Genomic DNA, 18,656 nt, shown 5'->3' with positions numbered 1-18,656 from the left:
CCCATAGGCTTGGCTCTCTCATCCCTTCCAGGCTTTTGGGAGGGAGGGTGGACAATGAGCCTGTCATAGCGGATGTAAGCAATGTCCCCAAGCGCTCTGGCAGCTTTCATGGCTAGGATAAGTTCTTCCCTCTTCTGGCGCACAGCTTCAGGATAGTCCTCGTTGAGGAAGATATACGTTCCTCTCAAGTACTTGTCTCTTTCCAGAACAGCTACCTTGTCCTTGAAGCAAAGTGATAACACATTAAGTTGTTGTATAAATGCAAAATATCTGACATTGTATTCCCATTTGAACTTTGCTGTGACTTTTGAATGGCAGGTAGCCTAGCGGTTAAGAATATTGGGCCAGTAATCATAAAGTCGCTGGTTTGTGTCACCGAGCTGGCTAGTTGAAAAATCTGTCGATGTGCCCTTGAGCAAGGCACTTAACCCTAATTGCTCCAGGGTCATCTTCAATAGTGGATGATCCCTGGCCGTGACCCCACTCTCCGAGGGTGTCTCAGGGGCAGTGGAATATACAAAAAACAAATGTCCAATTCACATATAATACACATTTGTACATGTGTGAAATAGGACAAATGTAAGCACCCACCTAACTATTATTAAACGGTTGACAGTGCAGTAATAAGTCATTTAGATGACAACTAAACCAAAGATCAGACGTTTTTCTATTAGAATTTGGTTGTGCTTTTATACTGAACAAAAATAAAAACGAAACATGTAAATTGTTGGTCCCATGTTTCATGAGCTGAAATAAAAGATCCCAGAAATGTTCCAAACGCACAAAAAGCTTATTTCTCTCAACTTGTGTGCACAAATTTGTTTACATCCCTGTTAATGAGCATTTCTCCAAAATAATCCATCCACCTGACAGGTGTGGCATATCAAGAAGCTGATTAAAAAGCATGATCATTACACAGATGCACTTTGTGCTGAGGACAATAAAATGCCACTCTAAAATGTGCAGTTTTGTCACACAAAAGATGTCTCAAGTTTTGAGGGAGCATGCAATTGGCATGCTGACTGTAGGAATGTCCACCAGAGCTGTTGCCAGAGAACTAAATGTTCATTTCTCTACCATAAGCCGCCTCCAACGTCGTTTTAGAGAATTTGGCAGTAAGTCCAACCGGCCTAACAACCACAGACCTTATGTAACCACGCCAGCCCAGGACCTCCACATCCGGCTTCTTTACCTGCGGGATCTTCTGAGACCAGCCACCCGGACAGCTGATGAAACGGAGGAATTTTTCTGTCTGTATTAAAGCCCCTTTGTGGGGAAAAACTCATTCTGATTGGCTGGGCCTGGCTCACCCATGGCTGCACCCCTGCCCAGTCATGTGGAATCCATAGATTAGGGCCTAATGAATTTATTTCAATTGACTGATTTCCTTATATGAACTGTAACTCAGTAAAATCCCTGAAATTGTTGCAAGTGTTTATAAGTTTATTCAGGACATCTAAAAGTATGTTTGCTGCTAAATGTTAGCATATCAGTCCCGTGGCCCATCGCCTGGTCTGCAGGACCCGGGGAGACAACTCTGTGATGACCCTACAAGCAATTCAGGTGAGAGAGAGAGAGCGGGAGAGAGAGAGAGGGAGGGGGAAAGAGGGAGAGAGTGAGATAGAGAAGAAGTTGGGAGGTTGACAAGAGGATTCTGCATGTAGAGCACATTTGTTGACACTGATGTCACACACAGGTGTTGCTGTTCCTCTTGGTGGCGTTCTGCTTATCCTTTCCTTTTCTGAGTGTTCCTTCCCAGGGCGTTGTGACGTCATCGGCCACGGGCACCAGCTCTTCCACTTCCTCCTCTCCCTCTGCACGCTGACCCAACAGGAAGCTGTGCTTGAGGACTTCCTGTCCCGGCGGGTGTTCTTGACGAGTGAGCACGGGGAGTGCCGCCACCTGGTGGCAGCCGTGTCATTTCCTGTCTTGGTGTTCTGTAGCGAGCTGACAGCTGTGGTCATGTGGAGACGGGTGAAGAGGAGGCTGAGGAAGGAGGACACATAGAGAGATGGGAGGGAAGGGAGGATGGAAGGAGGTAGAGAGAGAGTGGGAGAGAGAGAGAGCTGGTGTTCTGTCGCAAGCTGACAGATGTGGCCATGAGGAGACGGGTGGAGAGGAGGCTGAGGAAGGAGGACAGATTGATAGGGGGATTGAAGGGAAGATGGAGGGAGGTAGAGAGCAGAGGAAGAAAGGGTCAAAGAGGAAGGATACAGAAATTTGGGAATTGTAAGATGAATTGTAATACATTGTAATGCCTTCCTACGATGACATGACATCTAACTTTAAGCCATTGATGATCATAGGCTTAGAAAATGTTGAGATGGTTGAAAAGGTTGTTTCATTTGTAGTGTGCACCTTTGGCCATAGGGAGGCAGTGTCTACTGTCATTACTATCTACTGCAGGGAGAGTTGTGAAGCAAATATGAATACTTTTGCACCAAGAACAATGATTATGTGACTACACTGGGCACAGCCAGAAGAGGACTGGCCACCCCTCGGTTTATTCCTATGTTCCTGCCTGTCTAGGGAGTTTGTCTAAGCCACTGTGTATTGCTTGCTCTTTGTGGTTTTTGGCTGGGTATCTTGTAAAGCTCTTTGTGACAACTGCTGATGTAAAAAGGGCTTTATAAAATACATTTGATTGAGTATGTTTCTATTGGAAAGATTTTTAGAAGTTCACACTGTTTATGTTCACATTGTTTCAATTGTAATTTTTCAAACAATAAACTATACATTCTGACACATATAATAATATGCCATTTAGCAGACGCTTTTATCCAAAGTGACTTACAGTCATGCGTGCATACATTTTTGTGTATGGGTGGTCCCGGGGATCGAACCCACTACCTAGGCGTTACAAGCGCCGTGCTCTACCAGCTGAGCTACAGAGGACCACACACATGCATCTTGCAGCAATGTGATCCTCTTCACATGAATGCACACACAGTCACATACACAGGTTTATTGAGCCATGGCTGCTGTGTGTGTCTGTGAAGATAGGTGAGACCCTGTTGGTATGTCTCACTAAGCACACTGGGTTGACATCATGCTAAAACTCCTCTACGACGTTCTAGCTTCGCCTCAAACACACAGCCACTGTATTCACCTCTCACGTAATGGCACACTGACACTAGATTGGTCAGCTGCAATGTCAGAATTGTCTATATTGTAAAAATTAATGAAAGCTTTTTGGTCTTCATTTAAGTTTAGGGTTAGCAGTGTGGTTAAGGTTAGGGTTAAGATTGGGGTTAGGTTTAAAATCTGATTTTATGACTTTGTGGAGCTGCCTCCTCCAGGTCAAGATTCATGGCAATGAATGCCAACCTGCACATTGTATTCACCTCTCACATAATGACACTGGGCTTTTACTGCTTTTTAAGAAGTACTTACTTTTCACTGCTGTAAGCACAGTGCAACAATACGTAATGAACTCGTTGCACTGTTTTAAGAGTAATACTTTCCCAGTAATAAAAACACACTCATGTAAGGGTTGAATGTGAAGTGTTTCGTAAAATTACAATATCTGTGCAGGTCTTTACATATAAAACGTTCATATACTTAACGTAATAAAGTTGAGCTGTGATAGTTGTGATTCTGAAAGCTAGACTAAAGGCAGACATGTTAACTCTTATCAGGAGGGTGTGAGAGAGAGATAAAGCATGCCAGAATATGACAAGTGTGTCACATTGAGCGAGAAAGAAAGAATTGCTTGCTGCTGAATGACAAATGGAATCAGAGATCAGTGAGAAGAGAACAGAGAGACAGAGAAAGTTAGTGTGACAGAGACAGACAGAGAGGGAGAGAGGTGGTGGCTGTACTGTACCATATTGACATGGCACATTTGGGTGAGGAGGTGTCGCTGTCTGTTGACCGTCTGTGACAAGGTCAGAGGTCAAGCGGTCTGACCCTGCGAAATATTTTTAATCTGTGAGTAATCATTTCTCTTCATCTGTGTGTTTGTGTGTGTTATTTGTACGTGTGTGTGTGTGCTTGTGGGCCTTTGTGTGAATACTGTACAGTATATACTCCATGAATACTGTATCTGCTTGTTCGCATTTTAAATCTCCTCAAACTGTCATGTGTCATACACAATATGAACTGGTGTTTCTCATCTCCTTTCTCTCCCTCTATCATCTCAGTGGCGCACACAGCTGGGGTCACAATACTCTACCCGCCACCAGTTATCAAGGGTTAAACATCAGTTGGCGGCTGCTGTGCACTGATAAAATAGTTGTCAGTTTGATATCACTGTACAGTAACCCCTTATCTGTCACAAATGCATGCACAGCAAGAGATACTCTGTCACAGTCTTGTACGAGAACATCAACAACTGCTTGATGCCAATTCCCAGAACACAAGAGCCTCTTGAAAGAGATGAATTAAAAAAAGAAAGAGAGAGAAAGATAGTGTGTGTTTCAGTATTACAGCCTTCACAGTCTGTACAGTGAAAGTTAGTAATGTCCCTTTAACACGTACAAATGCCAGTGCTGTTCAGTATTTGCCCTCTGTCCTGTGTGTTCAAGGCTGTCAATGAGTAAACTGGCTGGCTTTTGAGGACAGAGGAATCTGTTTCGATACAGTGGAGCGGTCACAGTTATTCTCATGACATTCCTCTCAGAACAGTGGAGCGGTCACAGTTATTCACATGATATTCCTCTCAGAACTGAGCTGCACTCTGATGAAGAATTTAGAATAGTTTTTTGTATTTCTTGATAAAATAAGGACTTTAAAAAACTAAACTGAGTGTAATTAGTGGAGAGTGTGAATGGTAAGATTGCCGTAGGCTACAGTCTAAGATTTAGGTGGCAGGGAAAACCTGTTCATTAACACTGTTCTTTGAAGTGTGAGTTTTCCGGTGTGGTCGAAACAACCTGTTCCTCTGTGCAAGCATACAGGGTGTGTGTGTGTGTGTGTGCATGAGTGTGTGTGTAAGGATTACAGTATTTGCTCATGGGTTACATGGACGAAGATTTTACATTTCAATATTTATCTGCAATACACTGTAGGTTGTTTGGATTTTTTGATTGTTTAGATTGTTCACTTCAGGGGTGTAATCATTTGTCCATACAGTTAAAAACAGAGAGTTTCTATTAGACAAATTAATTTAGCTGGAGACATTTATCTCCCTCACTAACTTTAAGCATCAGTTGTCAGAGCACCTTACCGATCACTGCACCTGTACACAGCCCATCTGAAATTAGCCCGCCCAACTACCTCATCCCTATATTGTTATTTATTTTGCTCATTTGTACCCCAGTATCTCTATTTGCACATCATCTCTTGCACATCTATCATTCCAGTGTTAATACTAATTGTAATTATTTTGCACTATAGCCTATTTATTGCCTTACCTCCATAACTTGCTACATTTGCACACACTGTATATATATGTATTTCTGTTGTATTTTTGACTTTGTTTTGTTTTACCCCATATGTAACTCTGTGTTGTTGTTTTTATCGCACTGCTTTGCTTTATCTTGACCAGGTCGCAGTTGTAAATGAGAACTTGTTCTCAACTGGTTTACCTGGTTAAATAAAGGTGAAAAAAAAAAAATGTGTTCCCTTTGGTTCTGTTTGGTTCTGTTTGGTTCCTAGTGAATACACCCCAGGTACAGAGAGAGGAGTAGAACGAGCGCTCTAATTTTTATGAGAACAGGCTTTTGTATCATCCTATCAAAAGGCTTTTCAATGAACACCAGCCCATTTTGATTGGCTCAAATCAATGGGTCATTGATTGGCAGTGGCAGTGAGACCCCTCCCACCAGGTGAAAGTGTTTCAGAGAACACAGAATGGAACTGACATTATGTCACACTTGGAATGGTAGAATATAATATAAACAATGTTAATGATATCAGTTGTCAGATGTTTATTTGATTTGAATGTTAATAACTGTGTATTTTTCTATCTGCTATTGGAAACACAGGATGTTGACAGATGGACTTGGGTTATGCGTTTGATTGGATTGTAACAGTCAAGATGTTATCCCTGTGAATCACAAGGTAAGTCCTCTCTTGTATGAAATACTGTAGAAGCCATGTGCACAATGAACATGTCATGTATCTGTCGTTTTTCTTTTGTTTCACTGTTTTTAGATCACTTTTTTTAGACAAGTGTTTATCACCATTTCCATTTTGTTTTTACTTTGATTCGAATGTTTCTCACACTTGTTGATAACACTGTACAGACATTGTTTTTGCTGCTATCCCAATCATTGATTGAGCAAGTGCAGTAAGTGATTGATTAATTAATGAACAGTATTTAAGTGAGAGTAGCCTATCAGAAAATAGGACTTTTCCTGTCATCAGTAAGTGATGTATTTGATGTGGTCCGGTAGGGCTGCATTGTTGTCTCTGCTCTCATAATTACAGGCTTATTTGTTGGATTGTATTCCAGCAATCGTCAGTGTTATCTTATTTGTGCAATGAATTTGTCTGTCTGTCCTGTCCTTTTTTCTTTTGTCCATGTGCACATTATTCTTATAGGCACATATTTTGGGGGGTTTAAATATTGGTGCTGATTACTGCCAGCAATATATACATCCCTCACTATTTTGTTTAAGATAGTGGAAACGTTTTTGCTGTCTTACCATCTACTGTAAGGGTGTAACCAGGCCCCTCACCCTCAAGTGCTATAAGCAAGTAGCCAACACCTCCTTTAGTAGATATGGGTGCAGACAGGGCTGGGTATTGTATGAGAATAGGGTGATTCCTCACTAAACCAGGGCAAAAAAGTCTGTGTTACTGTGGAAATGCCCTCCTTTGGAAAAATTATTGTTGACATGTATTTGACATCTGTATCTGGAATTGTGAAATGCCCATAGAGTATATTATGTTCAACTATATATACAAATGTGTACTCTGCTCTGTTTTGGCTATTTCTCTTTGATCATGTAACCATAAATGTGGCCATAAGTACATATTGACATCATCAATCCAACTATACACAAGCTAAACACTTCTTTCAGTAGATGAAATGCTTGTATTTCACCCAAGCACACACGGAAGCATGCATTCACCCACCCGCTCTCTCTTTCTCTCCACCTTGCTCACTCACGTGTCCCCCTGCAGCAGCAGTTGCCATGGTGCAGGTGAGAGAGGTCATGGGGTCGTGGGCAGCGCCAGGGTTGGGGTCATTCTCTTCAGAGGTCGTCGTGTTCTCTCTGCTCTTCCTCCTCCTCTCCATCATTCTCGCCCTCTGCACTAACTGCAGAAGGTCAGTGATAAATTAATTTAATGATTTTGTATTTCTCAGGGACCATAACATAACTTCTTATTTTGTTGCATAAGAGCGAGCATTTGATGCCTGTGAGTATATTACCATACATGGCAGGCTTACAGGTATGAGGTGTAGGTTAATGTATGAATGAAACATGCATGGAGTGCAGTGCTCCAGGCTACAACCAGTTCACCCCTCCCTACAGTACATGATAGCCTCAGGTTAAAATTCCAGAACACTTTCTCCTATCCACTGCGGCTATGGAAAGAGTGGTTTTACATGTAAACCATGACTATAAAAGTAATGTATATGTAGGAATGCTCACAGTGTACTTATGGATCAATGTCATGATACTCTACACCACAGGAGGTTGGTGGCGCCTTAAATGGGGAGGACGGGCTTGTGGTAATGACTGGAGTGGAATCAGGGGAATGGTATCAAATACATCAAACATTTTTTCCATGTATTTGATGCCATTCCATTTGCGCCGTTCCAGCCATTATTATGAGCCGTCCTGCCCTCAGCAGCCTCCTGATACTCTACGCCTGATAGGATAATTGAGTCTTTGAATGCCATATTGAGTGCTTTTGTCTTGTCATAAACCAAAATATGTCTCTAACGCATGCACTAACACACACACTCTCCGGGAATTCCTCTGGTATGAGGAATAGGCCCCTCTGGCTCTACATTACGAGACACATTTCACATAACGTACATAATGTAATGTATAGGTCGATACCACCAGTAAATCACTCATTGTCTGAGGAAGGAAAAAATCTCTTTCTTTCTTTTTTGAGAGAGAATACACATACCTTCAAACACTGCATTCTATGCATGTCTCCAATGATTTGATAGTGTCAGTGCAACAGTTCCCTCCTGTGATACAATCAGACTAATGGGTGATTCCTCACAAATCTAGAACAAAGAAAAATACCATGATTTGGGGGATTTTCACTAAATTGTATCCATAGAAAGGTCCTTTGGTGGAAGGATTGTTGACATGTATTAGCCATTTGTATCTGAAAGCATAATTGAGAAATAATTAATCAAAGTTGGCATATTTATGACATTTTGGCCTCACCCAGGCCTCCTTTAAGAATCCATAATGTTTCATCTGTATGTGCTACAAAGCAAAAGTTGGTGTCATATGAAGCTTTACCGCTTGCTCTGTACTATGAGTAGTATTTTGATTTCAACAACACATTTCTTACATTTATGAATATTGTTGATTTGGATAAATTGTTGATTTGGATAATTTTTCAATATATTGTTGAACATGATATACTCTACATATTCCAGAGGGGGATCTCTGCTACTTTTAGAGTTATCACCGTGCCTAGTTACAGCTTCCACAACCCCGGCCACAGCAAAGTTTTATACTCGCCTATGAGAGATTTCATAACTTTTAAAACCATGACCAGCGAGAGACTGTCAAAGAATACAGCAAAGAGCTGCTGTTTTTAAGAGTGAGTTCATGTCTAAGTTTTATTCAGCACTGTCAACGCTGTTTTTATTCAACACTATTACAAAACATAAAATGCTCTTCTCTCTACTTCCACTCGCGTTGCAGCTGCAATGAATGAGTAGACAAGTGTATCGATAGCCCTGTGGTTTTATTATTATTATTATTATTATTATTATTATTATTATTAGCAGCTAGTCGTGTCTATTTAATATCAAGGAACATTTCACTCTTTCTGGTCATAGGAACAACATGAATTTGTGCCTGAGGCAGATGCGGTGCGACTCGAGTTTCGCCATCAGGTGGAAGACTGTGTCCCCTCTTTCTGGTCAGCCTCACCAGAGTAAAGGCAGGAGAGAGCGAGACAGTGAGAGGCAGACCCTCTTCTGCTCTCTCCCTCCCTCTGCTGAGACTAATGCTGTGTTCCAGACAACTGGGAAAAATAGTTTTGAACAGTCATCCAACTCGGAAACTTGGGCATCTTTCTAAAGCTCCGACATTCCGACCTGAAGTTCACAGACGTCATTATTTTTTTTCAAGTTCCCAGTTGTCTTTAAAGCACCATGACCATCAGCTGCAGGTACTTACACTATATATACAAAAGTATGTGGACACCCCTTCAAATGAGTGGATTCGGCTATTTCAGTCACATACACCTGCCAGCAACGGGTAAAACTGAGCACACAGCCATGTAATCTCCATAGGTAACATTGGTAGTAGAATGGCCTTACTGAAGAACTCAGTGACTTTCAACGTGGCACCGTCATAGGATGCCACCTTTCCAACAAGTCATTTCGTAAAATTGCCCCGGTCAACTGTAAGTGCTGTTATTGTGAAGTGGAAACGTCTAGGAGCAACAACGGCTTAGCCGCGAAGTGGGTCACAAGCTTACAGAATGGGACCGCCGAGTGCTGAAGCGCGTAGCCCGTAAAAATCGTCTGTCCTCGCTTGCAACATTCACTATCGAGTTCCAAATTGCCTCTGGAAGCAACGTCAGCACAATAACTGTTCGTCAGGAGCTTCATGAAATGGGTTTCTATGGCCAATGGACGAATCATGGTTCGGGCTAGGCCCCTTAGTTCCAGTGAAGGGAAATCTTAACGCTACAGCAAACAATTACATTCTAGACGATTCAGTGCTTCCAACTTTGTGGCAACAGTTTGGGGAAGCAAATTATTTAAATGTATGCTCAGCTGTGCCTCGCAGGTGCTACACCAAATTATACTATTTACACTTTGTGGTCAATTTTGACAGCAGAATACATGTTTCTGACTCATATCGATACCACATAGGCTGTTTTCTAAATGAGAAGTAGTTTTTTAGGGGAAGTTGCTCTTTAACCCCCTAAGGTCGATGTCCGTGCCCTCGCGGAAATATAATTAGCATAATAACAAAAATCCCTATAGAAATCCGTCAATTTAAGCTAGAGATGCATTGGATACATCTCAGTCCACCGTATCCGCCTATGTCGCACTTCCGCATCTGGGGTGACAGAGCTAGAGCTGTGTTTGTCAGACCATGAGACATCCCGAAAATCGGTCTTCTCACAAAATTGTCTGTAGCGTCCGAATGATTTGGCCTACAAATTATTATGACCCATCTATGGAAAGATGAGACTCTCATGAACACGATCTTGTTCCGTTTTGCTCTACGACCCCCACAAGCATCTTGGGGCTCGTCTGAAGTCGGTATAGCCGATCTGCCAACTTCTGCCTGTAGCATCCGAACAGTTTGGGCTACACACTAATATGACCCATCTGTGGAAAGGTACATGTCAGTTGAAAAATGTATGGAAGTACAGTGCGTAAAGTATTCAGACCACTTGACTTTTTCCATATTTTGTTACATTACAGCCTTATTCTAAAATTGTTTTTTTTTTTAATTATCCTACATACAATACCCGATTAACGACAAAGGGAAAACAAGTTTTTTTGCAAATGTATTAACAATAAAAAACAGATACCTTTTATTTACATAAGTATTCAGACCCTTTGCAATGAGACTCGAAATTGAGCTCAGGTGCATCCTGTTTCCATTGATCATCCTTGAGATGTTTCTACAACTTGATTGGAGTCCACCTGTGGTAAATTCAATTGATTGGACGTGACCTGTCTATATAAGGTCCCACAATTGACAGTGCATGTCAGAGCAAAAACCAAGCCATGAGGTCGAAGGAATTGTCCGTAGATCTCTGAGACAGGATTGTGTCGAGGCACAGATCTGGGAAAAGGTATCAAAAAAAACTTCTGCAGCATTGAAGGTCCCCAACAACACAGTGGCCTCCATCTCTGCAGCACTCCACCAATCAGGCCTTTATGGTAGAGTGGCCAGACACAAGCCACTCCTCAGTAAAAGGTACATGACAGCCCGCTTGGAGTTTCCCAAAAGGCACCTAAAGACTCTCAGACCATGAGAAACAAGATTCTTTGGTCTGATGAAACCAAGATTGAACTCTTTGGCCTGAATGCCAAGTGTCACGTCTGGAGGAAATCTGGCACCATCCCTACGGTGAAGCATAGTGGTGGCAGCATCATGCTGTGGGGATGTTTTTCAGCGGTAGGGACTGAGAGACTAGTCAGGATCGAGGGAAAGATGAACGGAGCAAAGTACAGAGAGATGCTTGATGAAAACCTGCTCCAGAGTGCTCAGGACCTCAGACTGAGGCAAAGGTTCACCTTACAACAGGACAACGTCCCTAAGCACACAGCCAAGACAACACAGGAGTGGCTTCGGGACGAGTCTCTGAATGTCCTTGAGTGGCCCAGCCAGATCCCGGACTTGAACCCGATTGAACAAATCTGTGCATCGACGCTCCCCGTCCAACCTGACAGAGCTTGACAGGATCTGTGGAGAAGAATGGGAGAAACTCCCCAAATACAGGTGTGCCAAGCTTGTAGCGTCATACCCAAGTAGACTCGAGGCTGTAATCTCTGCCAAAGGTGCTTCAACAAAGCGTAAAGCGTCTGAATACTTATGTAAATGTGATATTTTAAGTTTTCTGCTTGTAATACATTTGCAAGAAATTCTAAAAACCTGTTTTTGCTTTGTTGTTATGGGGTATTGTGTGTAGATTGAGGATAAAAAAAATCAATAAAAATATTTTACAATAAGGCTGTAATGTAACAAAATGTGGAAAAAGTCAAGGGGTCTAAATACTTTCCGAATGCACTGTGCGTGTGTAACCAAAAAAGTGTTAAACAAATCAATATACAGTGGGGAAAAAAAGTATTTAGTCAGCCACCAATTGTGCAAGTTCTCCCACGTAAAAAGATGAGAGAGGCCTGTAATTTTCATCATAGGTACACGTCAACTATGACAGACAAAATGAGGAAAAAAAATCCAGAAAATCACATTGTAGGATTTTTTATGAATTTATTTGCAAATTATGGTGGAAAATAAGTATTTGGTCAATAACAAAAGTTTCTCAATACTTTGTTATATACCCTTTGTTGGCAATGACACAGGTCAAACGTTTTCTGTTAGTCTTCACAAGGTTTTCACACACTGTTGCTGGTATTTTGGCCCATTCCTCCATGCAGATCTCCTCTAGAGCAGTGATGTTTTGGGGCTGTCGCTGGGCAACACAGACTTTCAACTCCCTCCAAAGATTTTCTATGGGGTTGAGATCTGGAGACTGGCTAGGCCACTCCAGGACCTTGAAATGCTTCTTACGAAGCCACTCCTTCGTTGCCCGGGCGGTGTGTTTGGGATCATTGTCATGCTGAAAGACCCAGCCACGTTTCATCTTCCCTTGCTGATGGAAGGAGGTTTTCACTCAAAATTTCACGATACATGGCCCCATTCATTCTTTCCTTTACACGGATCAGTCGTCCTGGTCCCTTTGCAGAAAACCAGCCCCAAAGCATGATGTTTCCACCCCCATGCTTCACAGTAGGTATGGTGTTCTTTGGATGCAACTCAGCATTCTTTGTCCTCCAAACACGACGAGTTGAGTTTTTACCAAAAAGTTCTATTTAGGTTTCATCTGACCATATGACATTCTCCCAATCCTCTTCTGGATCATCCAAATGCACTCTAGCAAACTTCAGACGGGCCTGGACATGTACTGGCTTAAGCAGGGGGACACGTCTGGCACTGCAGGATTTGAGTCCCTGGCGGCGTAGTGTGTTACTGATGGTAGGCTTTGTTACTTTGGTCCCAGCTCTCTGCAGGTCATTCACTAGGTCCCCCCGTGTGGTTCTGGGATTTTTGCTCACCGTTCTTGTGATCATTTTGACCCCACGGGGTGAGATCTTGCGTGGAGCCCCAGATCGAGGGAGATTATCAGTGGTCTTGTATGTCTTCCATTTCCTAATAATTGCTCCCACAGTTGATTTCTTCAAACCAAGCTGCTTACCTATTGCAGATTCAGTCTTCCCAGCCTGGTGCAGGTCTACAATTTTGTTTCTGGTGTCCTTTGACAGCTCTTTGGTCTTGGCCATAGTGGAGTTTGGAGTGTGACTGTTTGAGGTTGTGGACAGGTGTCTTTTATACTGATAACAAGTTCAAACAGGTGCCATTAATACAGGTAACGAGTGGAGGACAGAGGAGCCTCTTAAAGAAGAAGTTACAGGTCTGTGAGAGCCAGAAATCTTGCTTGTTTGTAGGTGACCAAATACTTATTTTCCACCATAATTTGCAAATAAATTCATAAAAAATCCTACAATGTGATTTGCTGGATTTTTTTTTCTCAATTTGTCTGTCATAGTTGACGTGTACCTATGATGAAAATTACAGGCCTCTCTCATCTTTTTAAGTGGGAGAACTTGCACAATTGGTGGCTGACTAAATACTTTTTTTCCCCACTGTATATTTTACATTATTCAAATAGTCACCCTTTGCCTTGATGACAGCTTTGCACACTCTTGGCATTCTCTCAACCAGCTTCACCTGGAATGCTTTTCCAATAGTCTTGAAGGAGTTCCCACATATGCTGAGCACTTGTTGGCCACTTTTCCTTCACTCTTCTGTCCGACTCATCCCAAACCATCTCAATTGGGTTGAGGTCGGGGGATTGTGGAGGACAGGTCATCTGATGCAGCACTCCATCACTCTCCTTCTTGGTAAAATAGTTCTTACACAGCCTGGAGGTGTGTTGGGTCATTGTCCTGTAGAAAAACAAATGATAGTCCCACTAATCCCAAACCCGATGGGATGGCGTATCGCTGCCGAATGCTGTGGTAGCCATGCTGGTTAAGTGTGCCTTGAATTCTAAATAAATCACAGGCCAGTGTCACCAGCAAAGCACCATAACACCACCTCCTCCATGCTTCACGGTGGGAAATGCACATGCGGAGATCATCCGTTCACCCACAACGCGTCTCACAAACACAGCGGTTGGACAGTCTCCTCTGAACAGTTGATGTTGAGATGTGTCTGTTACTTGAACTCTGTGAAGCATTTATTTGGGCTGCAATTTCTGAGGCTGGTAACTCTAATGAACTTATCCTCTGCAGCAGAGGTAACACTGGGTCTTCCATTCCTGTGACGGTCCTCATGAGAGCCAGTTTCATCATAACGCTTGATGGTTTTTGCGACTGCACTTGAAGTTCTTGAAATGTTCCGTATTGACTGACCTACATGTCTTAAAGTAATGATGGACTGTCATTTCTCTTTGCTTATTTGAGCTGTTCTTGCCATAATATGGACTTGGTCTTTTACCAAATAGGGCTATCTTCTGTATACCCCCCTACCTTGTCACTACACAACTGATTGGCTTAAACGCATTAAGAAGGAAAGAAATTCCAAAAATTAACTTTAAGAAGGCACACCTGTTAATTGAAATGCATTCCAGGTGACTACCTCATGAAGCTGGTTGAGAGAATGCCAAGAATGTGCAAAGCTGTCATCAAGGCAAAGGGTGGCTATTTGAAGTGTTTAACACTTTTTTGGTTATTTCATAATTTTTGATGTCTTCACTATTATTTTACAATGTAAAAAAAATTAAAACCCTTGAATGATTAGGTGTTCTAAAACTTTTGACCGTGTGTGTGTAGCTTAGTAGAAGCAGAACGCTCACCACACATCAGTTAGTATGGTGGAGAGGTGAGGAGTGATATATGCCTATTAGTAATGAATATAATTATTAGGTGGTCATGATAGAAATGAGACCAGGATGGGAATTTTGCCAGGACACCGGGGTTAACCCCCCTACTCGTGCAATAAGTGCCATTATATTTTTAATGACCAGAGAGTTAGGACACCCGTTTAACGTCCCCTCCGAAAGATGGCACCCTGCGCAGGGCAATGTCCCCTTCACTGCCCTGGGGCATTGGGAACTCCTTAGACCAGAGGGAATAGTGCCCCCTACTGGTCCTCCAACACCACTTCCAGCAGCATCTGGTCTCCCATCCAGGGACCGACCCCTGCTTACCTTCAGAGGCAAGCCAGCACTGGGATGCAGGGTGGTATGCTGCTGTAAATCATACTGTAAGCATCAGTAGATATTTGTTGTACAAGTTCTGATTCTCTAGTTTGTGTTGTGTTCCACAGGCATTCCTTTGAGCTCCGGGATGGTGGTGAGGAGGTGGACAGAACCCAGTCACAGCTGGTCAGAGTGGTGAGAGCTGGGACAGGCAACAACAATGATGACAGCTATGTCCTGACCAGGGTTACACTTGGGATGGGGGTAGGCGCTCAGAAGTCGGTAAGATGGGAGGCAGGGAGATGCGGAGGAAGGAAGGAATGAGTAGAAGGGATCAAATGGGGTTGAAGGGAGTGAAGGAAGGGAGGGAGGGAGGGAGGGATGGATGGAATCCTTTTGCAAGTACTTTGTCCAGAGACCACCAGTGGGGGGGGGTTATTCTGAACCCAGTATAGCTGTGATGTCATTTGCTGATTATGATTTTGATTGACAGGTGAAGCTGGAGGATGCCCTGGCTGCCAGGGAGAATCCCATGATCAATGACATCAGAAAAGACGAGAGAGGTGGGAAACCCAACTGTTACACTTTTTTTCAGGTGTTATCTAATTACAACGAACAGAGCAGAAGAGAAATGGTTGTCTTACAGTGTGTTTGGTTTTCATCTCCTCCTTGGTTAGATTTCAGTCCCAGACCTGAGGACAGTGTTATTGGTGTCCCAGAGCAGCCTCCTGCTGAGCAGTATGGCACCAGGTTGAAACCCTGGAGGAGCCACAGGGAGGCACCTGATCAAGGTGCTACCTTCACCAATCTCTGTTTCACTCTCTCTAAGTGTCTCTCTACCTCCGTATTTCTCCCATGTGTCTGGTTGCGTTCATTAATCTCTCCTACCTCCCAACATGTACACTTGTTCACTTCCCTTCACTGATTTGAAAGGAAATGACTGGTATAATGAATATTGATGGAAACTCCCTTGCCTATACCAATCCAATGCTGTTAGATTTGTGGGAAGTAGAACAAGTGTACATTTTAGAAGAAAGGAGATATTATTGGGACACAGCCTATGTCTTTCACACAAGTGTAGTGGGTGAGTTTTACAGGTGTGTTTTGATGCCATGCAGGTGATTCTTCAGGTGCCTTAGAGATTGCAAATGGAAGCCCCGTAGCCATGACGATTAGATCTCCTTCGCCTCCCACCACCGTCGACATTGGTAGGCTATCTGAAATCGCATGTGCATTTCCTCAAACTAATGGGGCTCAATCTCTCTTTGGCTAAGCTTCAGGTTAAGTGAAACTTCTCAATTATTTACTTATTCTCTCACCTTGTAGGTGACCTGAGTGACGTCCTGAATTTCACACCTGAGCTCCACTCAATCCCAGCCCCCATTACCATGGTGAAAGTCGACACCCCCCTTGAGTCTGTATCCCCACCTGTCTATTCAGAGGACACCCTAGATGCCACCATCGTGAGCAGTCTTAAACCTGTGGAAGCCACCATCGTGGATGTCTCCATCATGAGCAGCCTTGAACCAGTTGATGTCCCCATCCTTGAACCTCTGGATGTCCCCATCATGAGCACTCTTGAACCTGTGGAAGACCCCATCGTGGATGTCCACATCATGAGCAGCCTTGAACTTGTGGAAGCCCCCTTAGTGGATCTCCCCATCATGGATGTCCCCATTGTGAACAGCCTTGAACCTGTTGATGCCCCCATCCTGAGCAGTCTTGAACCTGTGGAAGCCCCCATCGTGGATGTCCCCATCATGAGCAGCCTTGAACCTGTTGATGTCCCCATCCTTGAACCTCTGGATGTCCCCATCGTGAGCAGTCTTGAACCTGTGGAAGACCCCATCGTGGATGTCCCCATCATGAGCAGCCTTGAACTTGTGGAAGCCCCCTTAGTGGATCTCCCCATCATGGATGTCCCCATTGTGAACAGCCTTGAACCTCTGCAAGCCCCCATCGTGGATGCACCCATCGTGAGCAGCCTTGAATTGGTTGAACCTGTGGATGCTTCCATCGTGAGCAGCCTTGAACCTGTTGAACATGCGGATGCCACTGTCATTAATTACCTTGATATCCTGAATGCTCCAGTTGGCTTAGAGACCCTGGATGCCCCAGTCATGAACAGTCTTGACACACTGGTGCTGGATGCCTTCATTGTGAACAGCCTTGAACCTCTGGACATTCCTGTCATCAATGACCTTGACACTCCAGATACCCCCATCGTAAATATTATTGACACCCTGGAGCTGGATGCTCCCATCATAGATGTCCCCATCGTGGATGCCCCCATCGTGGACTGCCTTGAACCTGTGGATGTCGCAATCGTGGACAGCCTTGCACCTGTGGATGTTCTCATCATGAATGACATTGACCTCCTCAATGTCCCCGTCATGAACAACCTTGATCTCCTGGAGGCCCCTGCGGAGTTCAGCTCCAGCTTTATCCCTCAGCTTGAAGTAGAGGGTCATGTGGAGGGTGAGGACCAGAACCAGGGGCCTTCCCTGTGTGTCCGACCCCAGCACACCTATGAGATCATTGGGGAGCTCACTCCTGATGAACTCTCTGTGGAAGTGGACCTGGCAACCCCAGGCTATCAAACCATAGCTGAACTGGTCCATGAATCAACCACACAGCCTGACGATGACACAACCACAGTCACCGAGCCAGCGGACCAGGCTATGAGACCATAGCTGAACTGGTCCAGGATTCGAGTGCAACCACACTGCCTGAAGATGACCCTATGACAACTACAGTCACAGAGCCAGGGGATCTGGTAACCCCTGGGTATGAAACCATAGCTGAACTGGTCCAGAAATCGAGCGCAACTACACTGCCTGACAATGAGCCAATAACAACCACAGTCACAGAGGCAGGAGAAGGGCTTGACCTGACAAGCCCTCTCTCATTGGTGGAGGAGGTAGAGGAGGGTTTAGTTAAAGTACCACTCCACCCCCTGTGCCTCAATGGAAGGATGAAAAACAGGAGGGATTTTCACCTCCATTACCGGAGAGAAGTGGAGAGATGATAATCGTAGAATATCTCATAAGACTTATAAAGCACTGCAAATGTGTGTTATAATGTCGTCAATGCTAGTATACTCAACTGTGTCGTATTTCTAGATGTAACATGTCTCAGATGATAAGGGTTGTACCCAGTCCACATATAAAGTAACACTTTATATCTCACTATCCTTCTTATACACTATTTCCAGTCCTTTTATTAGCTTTGCATTAAACTCCGTACAACACAATGCTATGCTACACATTCCATAAGGGAGGACCTTAGGCCCAGAGTAGAACTGGGTCCCCTAACATGTTCCAGAGTAGGCTTTATGTTTGTATGTACTAATACATTACAGGGTGAAGTGGCAATTACACAGTAATAAATCTATGAGTTACTGGTTTCTTTGAGATTCATTCAATTTGGTCCACTTAAGACTCTCTCCCTCTCTAGAATTACAAACATTATACTTGAATGACAATAGTGTTGCATTCTTAATAAATAATTTATATATATCAACAAATTAAATTGACAACATTATGGGTGTGTCTGAATACCCGTACTTGCGTTATAAATAGAAGGCTTTTTGGGTATGAAAAATGTTTTAT

General features: G+C 43.4%; 1 protein-coding gene across 4 annotated transcripts; it reads left to right on the top strand.

Moving 5' to 3' along the window:
• The first annotated feature begins 4,717 nt into the window (after window positions 1-4,717).
• On the top strand, window positions 4,718-18,451 carry LOC311102346 (uncharacterized protein). Of its 4 annotated transcripts, none has more exons than XM_084143660.1 (8): window positions 4,718-4,771; window positions 5,928-6,003; window positions 7,072-7,216; window positions 15,174-15,327; window positions 15,539-15,608; window positions 15,723-15,836; window positions 16,164-16,253; window positions 16,372-18,451. In XM_084143660.1, exons 3-8 carry the CDS (start codon window positions 7,083-7,085, stop codon window positions 17,736-17,738), a joined length of 1,929 nt encoding a protein of 642 aa, XP_083999786.1. In that variant the 5' UTR covers window positions 4,718-4,771; window positions 5,928-6,003; window positions 7,072-7,082; the 3' UTR covers window positions 17,739-18,451. The 4 variants fall into 4 exon arrangements, with proteins under 4 accessions (XP_083999786.1, XP_083999787.1, XP_083999788.1 ...); XM_084143661.1 differs by lacking the exon at window positions 4,718-4,771 and adding an exon at window positions 5,766-5,824 and having other exon boundaries at window positions 7,075-7,216; XM_084143662.1 differs by lacking the exon at window positions 4,718-4,771 and adding an exon at window positions 5,766-5,824 and having other exon boundaries at window positions 15,174-15,240.
• Window positions 18,452-18,656: the final 205 nt, after the last annotated feature.

This window comes from Coregonus lavaretus (assembly GCF_964263955.1).
Source record: "Coregonus lavaretus genome assembly, chromosome: 27".
Classification (NCBI taxonomy): domain Eukaryota; kingdom Metazoa; phylum Chordata; class Actinopteri; order Salmoniformes; family Salmonidae; genus Coregonus; species Coregonus lavaretus.
The sequence above is the reverse complement of the archived record's forward strand: the minus strand, read 5'-3'. Positions and strand labels throughout refer to the sequence as shown.